This window comes from Pseudomyrmex gracilis, unplaced genomic scaffold, assembly GCF_002006095.1.
Source record: "Pseudomyrmex gracilis isolate BER0280 unplaced genomic scaffold, ASM200609v1 scaffold_1076, whole genome shotgun sequence".
Lineage (NCBI taxonomy): Eukaryota > Metazoa > Arthropoda > Insecta > Hymenoptera > Formicidae > Pseudomyrmex > Pseudomyrmex gracilis.
In genome coordinates this window covers 7,472-23,837 of record NW_018021660.1, presented here as the reverse complement: position 1 = coordinate 23,837, position 16,366 = coordinate 7,472, and the positions used below count along the sequence as shown (strand labels likewise).

The following is a 16,366-nucleotide window of genomic DNA, read 5'->3' as shown; positions in this document are numbered from 1 at the left end:
ATGTTTTAAGTGGAGCACCTGTTTGTTTGTTATGATCTTTAACTCTCATATAACTTTTACGCATATTCATCCATTTATCTTTTATCTGTGTTTTTGTAAAATTGTAACCTCCATCAATCATCATTTTATTTTTAATTGTATCCCACACTACATCATTTTTAATGGAAGTACTTTTAAAATCATTTTCATAATCTTTATATAATGCAAAAAGAAGTTTTACAGCTTTATCATCCCATTTAACTGAAAAGCAATTAATAACCAAATTAATATATATATATATATTAAGAGTATAATATATTACTCTACTATAATATTAAATACATAATAAAAGAATAATGTAGTAATACTAAATAAACAAATATATACATAGAAAATAATATTGCTTTTTTTTACATACTTCCACTGGAGCTGGAATTGGTACTGTCACTCAAATATAAGTCTAAAATAAAAAATAGGAAAAAATTATATAGTAATATATAAATAAATTATATAGCACAAAAAAATATATAGCAATATTAAAAGCATAATATATTTATACTAAATAAATAAGCACATATACATATATACATAGAAAATAAATTTGCTTTTCTTTACATACTTGCATTTGATGAGCTGGCATTGTTANTGTCACTCGAATATACATCTAAAATAAAAAATAGTAAAAAATTTATATAGTAATGCTTTATATGTGAAAACTGATATTATAATAAAAAATTAAAAAAATAATAAACTTTATATTACTTACATGGATCATATTCGGGAGTTACTTGTGTTTCATTTGAGAGATTAAAAAATGATGCAATCTCTGNTGAGAATGGCACTTCAATAAGCATATTTTCTGGAAAACATACCAATAATACATACATGATTTACAGATAATTCNTTTATATTTAAACTAAATAACTAAATAACTAAAACTACTTACCTATTTTATCAAACACCAATATACCATTATTTTCACCTCTAGTTGGTTGTTTATTTTCGTCAAGAGTTATAGAATGTCGTCCTTTTTCAAGTATGATGTTATTAATATTATTTGTCATGCTGATGAAAAAAAACAACAGTTTCTTTTCAAAATCTATAAATAAAAATATAAAAATATATCAGACTATCAAAACCTCTACATCTATTTGAAGTTCAATTATGCTTATATAAGACTAATATTACATTTGTCGTACGACAAATTTTTTAAGTATGTTGATTGGCTACAAAATTAAGAAATTCTAAATCTTTTTGGATATTCTATCCAACAGCAATCAACACACTTAAAAACTTTGTCGTACGACAAATGTAATATTAGCCTAACATGCTAACTGCACTTTTCCCGCCTTTTCGAATGGGTAACTTTCACAACCTCTCAATTTTGAGTGGTCATAAAAGTTAACTCGTGGTCGACCAACCTAAGTGTTTTGGAACACTATTACCAGTCTACCGTAGAACTACCACAAAGGTTTTGGAACGGTCTATGGTAACCAAAGTAGGATTTTGGAACGTACCCCAGGTGGGTGACGGTTGACTCTCTACTACCACCTGACTCCACCCTGTCTATATTCCCGTTTAAGGCGTGCTGTTCTTTGTTGTGGATTTGGGCGCACGCCTCCAACCAACCCCATCCACCCGTGGGCAGGCAGGCAGAGCTATACCTACCTACCGACACAATCATCCCACGCTCGTCTGGAGGTGGGCTCGTGCTCAGATGGCACATTCTTCTCCCCCCGTAGCTCATGGAAGAGATAGATTGGACAAACCCGGGCTGGCACGAGGGAAGACCCAGCACCAGTGGCACCGAGTATAAACATAGGTCCCCTCGAGCTCACCCTGGCTCAAGACTTCTCTGCCCGAATCCAGCAACCCTGGAAAAATTACAGAATTGCCATCGCCGTCGGAAACGTCATCCACCAACCCCGCTCAGGTTATTAGGGTCACTTTGGGTGCTGTGACCATGCCCGGGACGCTATCTGGGGAGAATTCGCCTCCGCTCTTTATGTCCTCTGCCCACGCTAGCCTGGTCGCCGGCCCTATGCCTGTAGACACCAACGATGTTGCTACTGCTTGGACCAATTTCCTATTTAGGTGGGCACACTCTAACAGTCTCGTTATTTGGCGGTAGCTAGTCTTCAGCCTACTCGCCACATGCCCCGCCTTGGCAGACAGGGAACGGGACGTACTTCGCACTGTTCTCGTCTTGACCGCAACAGACTGACCAGGAGATCCACCCGACATCGTTTCCCTGTGGGTCGATGTCCTAACGGTATCCTTTACTTCCGTTATCTCCTGTGCTTCGTGAACGGCCCAAGACGACATCTTCTTTCGGTTGGAGCGGGAAGGGACCGGTGGTTCCTATCGCTCGCTTTAAAAAATTGCATGCCTTAAAATTAGTGCACTTAGTAGTGCATCGCAAATGCAAAAAAGTGGTAGAACTAAAGAAAAAATTCGCACGCTTTAATATTACAGCATGCCTTAATATTATTGCACGTCGATGTGCATCGCAAACGCGAAAAAGCTAAAAAAAAAGTTAAGCAAAAGTCGCATGCCTTAACACGTTAAGCGCCACGCCGGTCCCTAGGGACCGGCGCTAGACTTTCCGTTCAGACCACGCCGGTCCGCAGGGACCGGCGACAGATTTTTCGTTTTTCTATCGCGGCGCGTGTGTCGGTCCTTGCGTATTTGTGAGAGTGAACATTTAAATTATGCGGTATCGGTTTTTGTATGGTCCATGTTTCAAGGAATAGAATAGAATACTTAAAAACATTAATGTAACTTATTAAAACAAGATATGCAAAGGTGAGGTTTTTTTGTACATTAGTTACAAAAGGGTGTTACTTTTTGCGTTATATTTTTAGCTGTCTTTGGTCCTAACATTCGTGTATTTTGATTATAGCATTCGGTGCAGTATTTTCTAGTTTTGTGCGCACTGCCTTTTTTTTTTCCAAGTGATGCCGAGGATTTACACGGGTGTCCACTTGTTCCTCGTTCTCCTGCATAAGTCCGTCAACTAATTTTTTGCGGTACATTGNAGTTTCTTTTCAAAATCTATAAATAAAAATATAAAAATATATCAGACTATCAAAACCTCTACATCTATTTGAAGTTCAATTATGCTTATATAAGACTAATATTACATTTGTCGTACGACAAATTTTTTAAGTATGTTGATTGGCTACAAAATTAAGAAATTCTAAATCTTTTTGGATATTCTATCCAACAGCAATCAACACACTTAAAAACTTTGTCGTACGACAAATGTAATATTAGCCTAACATGCTAACTGCACTTTTCCCGCCTTTTCGAATGGGTAACTTTCACAACCTCTCAATTTTGAGTGGTCATAAAAGTTAACTCGTGGTCGACCAACCTAAGTGTTTTGGAACACTATTACCAGTCTACCGTAGAACTACCACAAAGGTTTTGGAACGGTCTATGGTAACCAAAGTAGGATTTTGGAACGTACCCCAGGTGGGTGACGGTTGACTCTCTACTACCACCTGACTCCACCCTGTCTATATTCCCGTTTAAGGCGTGCTGTTCTTTGTTGTGGATTTGGGCGCACGCCTCCAACCAACCCCATCCACCCGTGGGCAGGCAGGCAGAGCTATACCTACCTACCGACACAATCATCCCACGCTCGTCTGGAGGTGGGCTCGTGCTCAGATGGCACATTCTTCTCCCCCCGTAGCTCATGGAAGAGATAGATTGGACAAACCCGGGCTGGCACGAGGGAAGACCCAGCACCAGTGGCACCGAGTATAAACATAGGTCCCCTCGAGCTCACCCTGGCTCAAGACTTCTCTGCCCGAATCCAGCAACCCTGGAAAAATTACAGAATTGCCATCGCCGTCGGAAACGTCATCCACCAACCCCGCTCAGGTTATTAGGGTCACTTTGGGTGCTGTGACCATGCCCGGGACGCTATCTGGGGAGAATTCGCCTCCGCTCTTTATGTCCTCTGCCCACGCTAGCCTGGTCGCCGGCCCTATGCCTGTAGACACCAACGATGTTGCTACTGCTTGGACCAATTTCCTATTTAGGTGGGCACACTCTAACAGTCTCGTTATTTGGCGGTAGCTAGTCTTCAGCCTACTCGCCACATGCCCCGCCTTGGCAGACAGGGAACGGGACGTACTTCGCACTGTTCTCGTCTTGACCGCAACAGACTGACCAGGAGATCCACCCGACATCGTTTCCCTGTGGGTCGATGTCCTAACGGTATCCTTTACTTCCGTTATCTCCTGTGCTTCGTGAACGGCCCAAGACGACATCTTCTTTCGGTTGGAGCGGGAAGGGACCGGTGGTTCCTATCGCTCGCTTTAAAAAATTGCATGCCTTAAAATTAGTGCACTTAGTAGTGCATCGCAAATGCAAAAAAGTGGTAGAACTAAAGAAAAAATTCGCACGCTTTAATATTACAGCATGCCTTAATATTATTGCACGTCGATGTGCATCGCAAACGCGAAAAAGCTAAAAAAAAAGTTAAGCAAAAGTCGCATGCCTTAACACGTTAAGCGCCACGCCGGTCCCTAGGGACCGGCGCTAGACTTTCCGTTCAGACCACGCCGGTCCGCAGGGACCGGCGACAGATTTTTCGTTTTTCTATCGCGGCGCGTGTGTCGGTCCTTGCGTATTTGTGAGAGTGAACATTTAAATTATGCGGTATCGGTTTTTGTATGGTCCATGTTTCAAGGAATAGAATAGAATACTTAAAAACATTAATGTAACTTATTAAAACAAGATATGCAAAGGTGAGGTTTTTTTGTACATTAGTTACAAAAGGGTGTTACTTTTTGCGTTATATTTTTAGCTGTCTTTGGTCCTAACATTCGTGTATTTTGATTATAGCATTCGGTGCAGTATTTTCTAGTTTTGTGCGCACTGCCTTTTTTTTTTCCAAGTGATGCCGAGGATTTACACGGGTGTCCACTTGTTCCTCGTTCTCCTGCATAAGTCCGTCAACTAATTTTTTGCGGTACATTGTGATAGACATTGTTTGGCCTGTTGTTTCTTGGTATATAAAGAANGAATTTACAACAGCAGTGTTCATTAACAACTCAAAACCTAATTTTCGATACCATTTCATCGATTTTCGTAATGGATTACTGTATGCAGCAACTTGATCTGATAGGTCAATCGATTTTTTCCCCGCATTATAGTCTATAACAATTGTTGGTTTACTAACAATTTTTGATTTTGTTTGAACGGTCTCCATTTGGAGTGTATGTTTGGTCGAAAGTAACANAACGTCACGCTTCTCTTTCCACTTCAAAACTGTGATCCCTTCTTTACTCTCTTTTGCGACACATTCCCCCCGTTTTAGCTTCTTGAATACCACTTCTTTTGGGGTATCCTTGCGGTTACTCCTTAGTGTCTCAATCAAGTGAGTATCTTTCTTTATCAGTTTCTTGGCCAAGTTTACACTGGTGTACCAATTGTCGGTACAGAGGGTATGTCCTTTATGAAGTATACCTTNGCACAAATTCATAACTACATTGGTTGACGTCGTGTTCACTTTGTCGAAAGTTTTGCCACTGTAAACACTGAAATTATATGTGTAGCCGAGACCACAGCTGAGTTTGAAAATTTTGATCCCATANTTATGTTTCTTCTGNTTCAAGTATTGTCGGAATATAATTCGTCCACGAAATNGAATCATNGATTCGTCAATACAAATTACTTCTGTCGGATGGTAATATTTTTTAAAATTTCTATTCAATTCGTCGATAATCGGCTGGATCTTGTATAATCGGTTGGTGACATCTGCTGTTTNATTGTTGCAAAAGTGAAGCATCCTCAAAAGAATTTCAAATCGGTTNCTGCTCATTACTTTGTGTGGGAATGGATGATAATATTGCGNATCCCTGGACCAGTATAAATATATCGCTGGATATTTTACCAATCCCATCCATATGATGAGCCCAAATAAGCGCTCGATTTNATTTTTATTTGTAGGGANCCACTTATTTATACGCCTTGAAGCATTCATTGATTGNTTTTGCACTGCATATATATTTGTTTGATCGCTTATTTCCTGAAGCATTTCTTCCGTCACCAGTAAAGCGTAAAAGTCTTTCACATTCCGACGATTTTGTAATGTGATATTAGATATGTCAACCCCACATTCGCTTGTAAAAGCTTTTATAATAGGTTGATTTCCTCGAGGATCGAACCATTCTTGATTACCCGTTGGATTAGTATCCACATGCGTATTCTCTGATGAACTTTCATCGCTCGACGAGCGCAATACACGACGATGACGAATTGTAGGCACTAAAATTTGTTCACTTGACGTATCACTTGATGACATCCTNATTTTTGGGCCAACAAAATTTTGAATTTCTAGTCAAGAAGAAGTACGAGAAAACTTGGAAACTCAACGAAACTGGGCTACGATATGTATGCAACTGAGGATTTCTTACGCGTTCGAGCGTCATTAGGCCTCGCTTTTCAGTTTTTTATCTTCTACCAAGGAGAAGGGACTATAAGGATATAAACAAAGTATATACATAGTATTTATTACGATCAGAAAATGACAGGCTCTCGAGTACAGTTTAGCTGCAAGTGGAGAGATAAACATACGAAGACAAGCTCCGGTCCTCAACCCGGGTTACGTTACCCGTCATCTGTTTATACTCTGGCTCGCCTATCGGCGCGCGGCCCGGCAGGGCCTGCCTGACGGCTTACTGTGGCTTAAGCGGAAAGGCGCAAAAATNCGGCGTGGCGCTTAACGTGTTAATATTATTGCACGTCGATGTGCATCGCAACCGCTCGCAAATAAGAATCGCTTGCAAAGGGAAATCGCACGCAAAATTCACGTTGTAGCCGTCCGTGCGAGATTAATTCAAACTTGAATGTTTTATCAATAAGGATAGGGACTCCTTCACCAAATCGATTTCTATCTCTGGACACAACGGAATAGTTGGCGAAATTCACTAGGGATTGTGAAGAGAGATGAGTCTCGCTGAGAGCCGCAATGTTGACCCGGTGTTCCTCTAAAAGAAAATTCAAATCAGCAAGTCGCGGGATAAGAGCTCTACAATTTTATTGTAGAATTTTTAAAAAAGTCATTGGTGTTCAGATGATTAGCGAAAGTTAAAAGATTAGGAAAAGATTACCTCAAATATAGAGGAGATGAAGTTGCGGCTTGCTGTGTCCGACAGTTGAATATTAGCGGCAAATTTTTCTGTATATTTAGCTTTTATGCGCTGGAGGAGCTCGAAGAAGACGGCCGGGGCTATACTACCGTTGACTGGGAAAGAAGAAACAATTTTATTGGAAGAAGAACGGACAGGTTGAAACTTAATGATCTCTGAAACTTTAGAATCTCGATTATCCATGAAGGAAGGGGGAGAGGGAGGGTTGTTGCGGGAGGATGAAGGGAGAAGGACAGGAGGGATAGGACGAGGTTTCGGAGTTTTGGAATATGAAGAGTGAGGAATAGGAGGCCAACCAAGGTCGGCGCGCGCGCAGCACGCGCGGTTCGGTCGCCGAAGCGAAGGCCGAACCGAAGAATCGGCGGCAGCCTCCGCGTAGGATGGCGCCGCACGGCGAAAAGGTCTTGAGGTTATTGAAGCCGGCAGATAATCACCTAATGTAGGGGGCGGGACCACGCGGGGGTACCCCGCTTCGCCCGCCCAGGGACGCCTCCACACTTGGCGTAGATATCTTCGGCCTCCGGGCGAAGGACTTTGTACCTGGCCATAATGATTTTTACTCCTTTTTTCTTAAGAAAAGATGGATAAATGTTGGAAGAGGCCTCGTGATCCACGCAATCCAGGCGGGCCCTGATGCAGTTGATACATCGCGGGGTTGGCGCACGCAGACCCGGGATGACCTCTCTTCCCGCATCTCTCACAGATGAATTTATGCGGGGCAGTCCCGGCTCTGCAATATTGCGCCAGGTGTCCAAAACGTTGGCATGCGTTGCATCTGCGGATCCTAGGGACCAGCGAGTCCAAGAAAACACGTTTGCTCATAAAAATCAGTGAATCAGGAACATGCAAGGTTTTAAATTTGGCTATATATAAGTCCGTGTCTACATAGATATATGAAGATTCAACAGGATTACTAGTTTTATTTATGGAAGCATTCCGGAGCGAAGTGGAGGCTTTGGGGACGCAAACTCGGCGACGCATTCTGGTAACCTCAAAAGGAGGCGTCCACTCGACGTTGTATTCAGGGGGCGGTCTTAGAGCGCCTTGAACCGTTTCAGGGTCTTCGTTTTCGTCGATGCCGCGGGTGATAAACTGCTTTATAACCTTATAATTGGGTATGAAAGCATGCCATTTTTCGCCCGGAACGATGTCACTGGAAAATTGTTTGAAAGATTCTACGCAGGCGTTAGCTTGTTTAGGTGTAGGGAAGCAAACGGAAAATTTCGAGCTGTCTTTGACCTTGAGGTCGTACGAATCCGTAAATATGTTATTGTCTGCTTTGAAAAGACGCTTACCAAATCCGACGACGGAAAGCTGTTTATCCGCTATTGAACTCTGCGAATGTTGATGATATGTACGTATCTTTTCGATGAATACCACATATGGTGGCAAGGAGTCAAAATAATATCTGTTGTTGTCGACGAAGGGCAAACTCTCCATATTAGAGGTCATGTTATCGTTGTTATTAGCCTCGGCGGTGAGCGGAGAGTCTATCAGCAGCGGCCTGCGGCTCTCTGGCGAAGTAACCCGCAGGACGCCTTGATCCGCGAAGGCGGATTTTATAGACTTTTTTTTGGCGGCAGCACCCTTTTCAAAGAGGGGGCTGGCCTGGGTTGATAAATTCCTTTTTTTGATGCTCGAAGGCAGCATACGTAACTGTGAATTCTGCCCACGTCCGACCAATGTGGTCTCCAAGGGAGTCCTCAACGGCCCGGGTTCGACGAAGCGTCCGGACGGGACAACTCTCGGGCGTCGTCGTATTCCATACTGCAGCTGTTCTCTTGCATAGGGGGTAAAGCACTATTCACTGTTCACATGCACTTGCACTCTCCACCACGAAATCATAAGATTTCTATTTAAGGTTAGAAATGGGTCGCGGACAGGCAGGAAGAAGAAGCAGGCGTGCAAGCACGCATGCAAGCAAGCATGCAAGCAAGCGGGCCGGGCGGGCCCAACAGAAGGCGGGTATACACAGCAAAATAAAAGACGGAGACAAAGCAGAGCACAGGAACTGACTAGGCTATCGGAAGCGTACTCGGAACGATGCACGCACGACGGCTACTCGCAATCGAATCTCGTAATCGATGTTTGTTTTATCCTATGCTGATCACAGTGCCGAGATAGACAGAAGAAGTCAGCAGAAACAGTCAATTTCGAAATATAACCTTAACGTAAATTTTATCTGTGATTAAATTGACAATGGTTAAACCTTTACCTATGATTAAATTGACAATTTTGAAATTTCGTAATGCAGTTTTTCCTCGAGCTTCTTTCCAGCTGTGTAACATTAATATTTCGTCCTTTATTAATGTTTTAAATATATTTTTTATCGTGTCTTGTAGATTTGTTCCGCCTTTTAATTTCAAAAAGTTTCTCTGAAATAAATTACCATGAAATGTGAATAATTAAAATAAAACTATGAAAAAAAATGTAAATATTGCAATATCATACATAATTCATAATTGTAATATATAAAAAAGAACACTTACCATTTTAATGAAAAATTCTACATTTTTCAAATTTTGTTCAATTCCAACTCTTCTATAGAAGAAATGGTGTCAAAAGCAAAAGCTTCGACAGTATTTATATTAATTTCTTGATTTGTAATATGGTTTGCTTTATCTTCTATTCTTCTGAGCCTTCTTTCAATATATGTCATTTCAATTAAGATGCGGTTTTTTCAAAATTTCCTTTAACACTAAAAATTAAAATATCATGAGTTATAGTCTAAAATATTGTATTTAAAAAGGTTATTAGCAATATATTTAACCTTTCTGAGATTGATCTTCATTATTTTGATGTATTGTTAACTCTGTATTGTATTCATTAATGGAATAATCATTTTCTTCATTGATTGATTCTTGTGATGATTGATTCTGATTTTTATCTTCTGACTTTTGTTTAGCAATCACTTCCGTTTCTTGCAGAAATATCTTTGATTGTTTCTTCTCAGTTACAATTTTGCTTTTGACTTTTTCGGATGTTCGTAGGTTGCTAAAATATGGGCAGGCCTTTTCAAAAGGAACAATTTTTGTGGTCTAGAAAATTCCTTCGAATCTGGTAAAGGAGAAAATAGACCAGACTTCTTTTCTGTACCAGAAGATTCATTGTCAGACGTAAAAAGTGTTTTGCAGCAGCTCTATCATGCCGTGTTTGTTTCATATTTTCTTCATCCTAAGTGTTTATATCGGATGTATTTTCAGTCATTCTTAATTTTTCTTGACCTCGTTCAAAAGTATCTGAATGTAATTGTTAAAAATTATAAATATAAAACATTAACAGACAATCAAGACTAGTATTAAGTTATATGTCACTAGATTGATATTGAAAGAAAATCAAAGTTTTCAATAAATTCATTCTTCTTTCGGCAATATTGATCTAATGAATCAAGTCAAAGCAAAACTTTTAATTTCATTTATTATTACGTCTCGGCTATTGATATAAATTCTTGTTTATGTTACTTTAATTGCATTTATTAGATCGATATTGTCAAGAAGAAATACAAATGAATTTTATTTGTAAGAAGGAACGGATTTCAATAAATAATTTCAATAAATAATAATCAGTAAATAATATATATACCTGCTGAAGCAAAAACGTGTAGAACATCATACATCGCCCAACCAGCTTGTACATTTTTCAAATCCGGTATTTCTTTACTCTGTATAGCCTTATTCAGCCTTTTTTTCGTAATTTGGGTAGAAGCAAAACTGTTGCTTTTGGTCTTCAGATATTCGCAACCAGTTATTAGGAACTAGTGCTATCCCGTCTTCAAATTGAATTACATAGAAGTTTTTTGTAAACTATCAACAAAACATATATAATAATAAATTAATTTATTGATAATAAATATTAGTCACATGCACATTTTTATAATTTACTTTTAAGGAAGATCCTTTCTTCATTGTTTGTAAAGGAAAGTGCTCGCACCTCAGTTCGGACATATTCATGCAAATTAAACATACGCTCTTGCTCTTATATGCGGCACTGTGTATATATGTCCGGACATAAACTTCTTATAACTGTAAACAACAAAGTTTTCATTAATCAACTTCATGTTCTGATAAATTGACTGTAGCGTAAATAAAGAGCAAAAAAATATAAAAATACATTTTTTATATAAAATTAGACTTAATGTATTAACAATTATATTCAATAAACATTTTGATCATTACGTTGTTGAAAACGTTGCGCTAACATCTCGGCGACAACAAATGTTTTATCTCTACGTTTTAGAGAAACAACTCATTTGTGAAGTTCTTGCAACATAACAGAAATGTGTTAAAGTCGATTATTATGTTACTTGTACGTTGCAATAACATTATAAGTAAAATAACGTTTTTTTGAAACGTCCCAGACGCGAGACATGTAATTACTGCCGAGATATTAGCATGACATTTTGGTAACATAATGGCCAAAATGTTTACTATTAGTACATATTTTGCTATTGACAATTAAATAAGTTGCTGCAATAACATTTACACAATGCAAAATATGCAAAAGTATTGAAAATCACGATATAAAATGTTGAAACAAAGAACACATAACCTGCAAAAATTAGTGTGACCATTGTTTAGCTTAGTCTAGTTGCTACGCGTAGATTCTAGAACTTTCCATGTTTATTTTAAGTATCATAAAAACCGACGGTTAGCGATAAAACCGTGACGCACCATCGACCCTTCGAAATACCTTACCATATAAGGCAATCTTTCGACACAGGAAATGATTGTCCTAGCACACAGCCGAATCTAGAACATTCTAGATTATTCTCGAACATTCGAGAATGCTCTAGAATATTACCAAATAAGGAAAACTCCAGAACCTTCCTTGGCCGAACTCAGGCCCTATAAAAGTGCGCCTTCAAACCGAGGCGAGCAGTCAGAATCAAGCAGTCAAATACAGTCGGTCAGTTTTACCTATCATTTTGTCTAACTAATTATTGTAAGCGTCGCGAATAATAAAATAAGTGAAAATTGTAATAGTGATATAAAAATTGTGAATAAATCAAGTTTTTAATCAACTTGTGGCGATGATTCTTACATCAGCAACAATTTGTTATTTAAATTATTTCAAATGTAAATAGTGACGTGCAGTCACATATGCATAAATACCAAATAAATTTTAATTTAATTTTTAAAGTGACCTAGATGTGTTATTTATTTCTTATAACACACCCACACATATACATATACATATATATATCTTTATTGCAAATTTTTAGTCTCGGCGAGACGAACAAAAAACCGAATGTGAATGAGTATGGACAAGTATCGAGTAGTCAGAGATAGGTGCGGTAGTGGTTGGCGGGCTATAAGGGGCAGCCTATACGCCCCTTAAATCAAGTCACAAATATGCAAAGTTTCTTAGTTCATTCACATGTATAACTTAACTTCTTTTATTACTTGACACGACCATGATGCAGACCATGATGCAGACCAATAGACGTAAGTTGGTTAAACGAGCGAAACCGACGAAGTTAATCGATAGTCGTTCGAAATATGAATTTATCGATGTCAACTATGAACTACGTAGAGCGTAGAACTATCGATTGTGCACAATTGCGTAAATGTAAATTTATGATGATATATTTTGATGCCATGATTTTTCATACCTACAGCACAAAATATTACTACAACATTGCAGAAATATTATTTTGCAAGATTGAAATATTTCATGGAATATTGCTGAAAGCTTGCAACAATATTTCTATGTCCGCTTTTAAACTATATTGTGCAATATTTCTGCAATCTTTTTGAAATATTGAAAAAAAATGTTGTAGATATATTTGGAGAATATTGAAAAAAATTGTTTTCATATATTTAATACTAATTCCTAGACAGCACAAAAGTTCAAAAAACATCATAGAAATATTCAAAACATTTCTACGATGTCTTTTGGACTTTTTTTACTGTCTCAGAATGTTTTAAACATCGTAAAAATGTTTTGGATATTTCTATGATGTTTTTTGTACTTTTGTGCTATCTAGAACGAATTATTATTGATAAAACAAAGTTTATTATACTTAATATATATTTATTAAACACATCAATACACACACACACACACACACATTATAAGAATATATTAAGAATATATAAGAATATATATTATTAACAAACATAAAATATATTTTAAAAAATATATATTTTATATAAGGTTACATATATAAATTTGAGTCTATAACAAGACTAAATATAATCTATGACTGTAAAAGAAAACTTGTCTTATTTTTATTTGTAACACTTATTACGGAGTCAACACCTAAATTTTTTTAAATTCTTAATTAATGGTATTATTTTCATATTGTTCTAATATACAGTTTTCGAAAAGTTCTCGTTGTTGTTTCTTGGCTTCAACACGTTTCAAATCTGTTGGTGCTTGAGCAAGCCATATTGAGGCAGCTTCTGTTATTTGTGTGTCAGTACATTGTGTCTGAATCATATGTACAGTTTCTAGAATAAAAGGAAACAATTTTAATGATAGTACTTTTTTTTGTAGTCTTGTAATCCAGATCAATATAAAAAATATTTATTATTACTGATAGAATACTCACTTATAATCAACTTTGATGTCAATAGTTCCATGAAGGCCTTTTTTCCTTTTTTTCCATACCAACTATATTTTGTGGCAAGCGTATCTGCAATTAATTTGCTAAGAATTGCATTTGTTGCTAAATTTACTTTGCTTCCACCAATTATTTTCAAGGAGGAAATCTATAAAGCAAAACTATTGAATTTAAAAATCTTATAAAAACTTTAAAAAATACATATAAAGCTAAAAAATGTGTATATTAGATAATATTTACAATTTAAATAAAGTTTGTTATTTTATATTTTGAATTTGTATCAAAATGTGTTTCTGAGATTCTGATACAGATTCAAAATAAAATGAACAATTTATTTTAATTATTTTTAAAACGTGCTTTATACAAATAATACATGTTACACACGTACATACTCACAGTTTTATAAACTATAAATGTTAATAGATACAAATAATTGGTAAATACATATCAATATGATATTTACCAATTGATTTAAAAATATTGTAATGTAGTGTAGTGTAGTTGCCAAATTGCCTTCCGATTGTTTAATGATAGACGACAACTAAATAATCATTTTATTAAATTTATAATTAATTTTTATTTGAAACCTTACCATTTTCTGGAAGAATATAGGGTTTTTTAATTTTGTTTCAAACTCTACTAATTGATCTTCATTCTCGAGAGGAAATGTGAATTCTTCTTCGATATTTTCTTCGTTTACTGCTTGCTCTTCTCGAGCTTCCCATTTGTTTATTTTATCTTCAAGACATTTTGTTCTTCTTAATAATATTATAATACTTTTTACCATAAAGTTCTTAAAATCTTAAAAAAAAGTTTAATATAGTTTTATTAGAAATTTGATAAAACTTACTAAAGACACTTCATAAAATAAATTTACCACTGGTAGATAAATCATCAACATTATATTCAGATAGTCTTCTTTTTTTAGGAGAATTAGAACAATGATGTGGAAATGCCAATGTAGCAGCAGAATCAGTTGACATATTGCACTGTTTCACTATCTATAATTTACTAAAATTTGCAAATAAATACAGTATTAGTATAGATCTTTATGTAACAACAAAAACTTACTTATTTGTATGTTGCTCAGAGATTTATCAAGTTTTGACGTGGAAGCTATGTGCGAATTGGAAACACCAGGTAATGGCGATGAAAGTAAAATTGGTTGCTTGGGTAGTAATGGCAATTGTAAAAGACTGTTACTTTGGTTAGATATTCTTTTGACTTTTTTTTCATAATGGCATTCATCGTTTGGTGCTTTACGACGACGACGAATTATACATTCTTCTTCTGAAAATCTGTTGTCTTTATCTGAAGATCCGTTGCTATAAATTCTTCTCGCGTTATCTCTTCTGTGTTTTTTCATTTGTAATCTCCATTCTTCTTCATTGAAATCTTCAGAATCGAAGACAGTTGATGTATCCATTGCATCTGTTAATTTTTCCTGAGCTCGTTCCCAAGTATCTTAACAAAAGAAGATTTAAATATTTTTTTACAGATTTTATAGCTCATTATAACAAACAATGTTTTATTATGACAATATTCTCTAAAAATATACTGGCTAATCTGTTGAAAATAGTAATGTGATGAAACATATATATTACCTGCTGAGCCAAAAATTCTCTTTATTTTACAAGTATCCCATGTATCAATCCCAGCAAACGCAGGTATATAATAGTTACATTGCCGTAATAGAACCAAATGTAACACGTAATATTACACAAATGCAGCAGGTTATATAGACGTTAGTAGTAATTTCCTACTCATATGAATAACAGTTATATAACGTAAATATAACGCATAAGTAACAAGTAATATAACCGTGACAAAAGTTATAGGATAGTTATATAACATATATAAAACTTAGGGTAAGTGTTATATAACAGTAATCTGAATTATTAAATTTGTTATATAACTTTTATTTCTTTTGTTATTAAATAGTTACATTCCTGAATTTGGGTTTTTGATTTGCATTAGCGTTTTTTTTATACCGACGTTTTATGGATATTTTAGTTCACTTCATCAAGATTTCAGAGTAGTCTGTACTTTTTGAAATCCTAAAAAAGTGAATTAAAATAGCCACAAAAAATCGGTATAAAAATAACACTAATGCACAGGTCAAATCCAAAAAACCTTCTCTATTATATGTTATTTGCATTAATATTAATTTCTCACATATTTCATTATTATATATAAATAACTTTTATTTTCATATAAAAATACATTTTTTGTAAGTACATATTTACTTCTATATATATGTACTATATATATTTTTTTGCATATTTTTATTTGTACTATACTTGTACTATATATACTTGTACTATATTTGTACTACATATTTACTATATATTTTTATGCATACTTAACGACAATAAAGATGCATATAAATCTTTTGTATAGTTTATAATAAATTTCATTTTCTAAAATAAAATTAAAAAACTGATAACTGATCAATAAACTTACAGAAATTTCACCATATATATTAATTGTTCTTATATGAATATTCCCAGGCAACCAGCTGACGTTATAATGACGTTAATATAAAGTCAGTTTTTGACCAGTTCGACGTTAGTTTATGACGTGATATTAACGTAATGACGACGTGAGTTTGTCTCGTCAAAAATGACGTCATGTTAATGACGTTTACTTACGTCAT

At 36.1% G+C, this 16,366-nt stretch overlaps 2 protein-coding genes and 1 long non-coding RNA gene across 9 annotated transcripts in view; all 3 read right to left on the bottom strand.

The window, feature by feature from the left end:
* The window catches only part of LOC109861832, a 5,190-nt gene extending 2,205 nt beyond the window's left edge, over positions 1 to 2,985 (bottom strand). The window contains exons 1-6 of the mRNA XM_020441654.1: positions 1,648 to 2,985; positions 926 to 1,078; positions 746 to 838; positions 599 to 643; positions 398 to 439; positions 19 to 240 (exon numbers count right to left, since the gene is read on the bottom strand). Of these exons, the coding sequence (XP_020297243.1) occupies positions 19 to 240; positions 398 to 439; positions 599 to 643; positions 746 to 838; positions 926 to 1,078; positions 1,648 to 1,726 (634 nt within the window). The 5' untranslated portion in view covers positions 1,727 to 2,985. The remainder of the gene's footprint in view (positions 1 to 18; positions 241 to 397; positions 440 to 598; positions 644 to 745; positions 839 to 925; positions 1,079 to 1,647) is intronic.
* Positions 2,986 to 3,817: 832 nt separating this feature from the next.
* Positions 3,818 to 12,225, bottom strand: LOC109861834 (piggyBac transposable element-derived protein 4-like). Of its 7 annotated transcripts, XR_002251027.1 has the most exons (10): positions 11,321 to 12,223; positions 11,027 to 11,167; positions 10,728 to 10,948; positions 9,916 to 10,384; positions 9,635 to 9,843; positions 8,441 to 9,520; positions 8,060 to 8,320; positions 7,580 to 7,929; positions 7,107 to 7,240; positions 6,309 to 6,983 (listed from the first exon to the last, which is right to left on the bottom strand). XR_002251027.1 is itself a non-coding variant. In XM_020441659.1 (9 exons), the coding sequence occupies exon 9, from the start codon at positions 6,296 to 6,298 to the stop codon at positions 4,811 to 4,813; it is 1,488 nt and encodes a 495-aa protein (XP_020297248.1). In that variant the 5' UTR covers positions 6,299 to 6,983; positions 7,107 to 7,240; positions 7,580 to 7,929; positions 8,060 to 9,520; positions 9,635 to 9,843; positions 9,916 to 10,384; positions 10,728 to 10,948; positions 11,027 to 11,167; positions 11,321 to 12,225; the 3' UTR covers positions 3,818 to 4,810. The 7 variants fall into 7 exon arrangements, 6 of the variants coding, with proteins under 6 accessions (XP_020297248.1, XP_020297249.1, XP_020297251.1 ...); XM_020441659.1 differs by having other exon boundaries at positions 3,818 to 6,983; positions 8,060 to 9,520; positions 11,321 to 12,225; XM_020441660.1 differs by having other exon boundaries at positions 3,818 to 6,983; positions 7,580 to 8,320; positions 11,321 to 12,225.
* A 1,283-nt stretch (positions 12,226 to 13,508) lies between these two features.
* On the bottom strand, positions 13,509 to 14,206 carry LOC109861836. The gene is made up of 3 exons (XR_002251028.1): positions 14,174 to 14,206; positions 13,699 to 13,782; positions 13,509 to 13,597 (listed from the first exon to the last, which is right to left on the bottom strand). It is a non-coding gene; the product is annotated as an uncharacterized LOC109861836 (long non-coding RNA).
* Between the last annotated feature and the right edge of the window lie 2,160 nt (positions 14,207 to 16,366).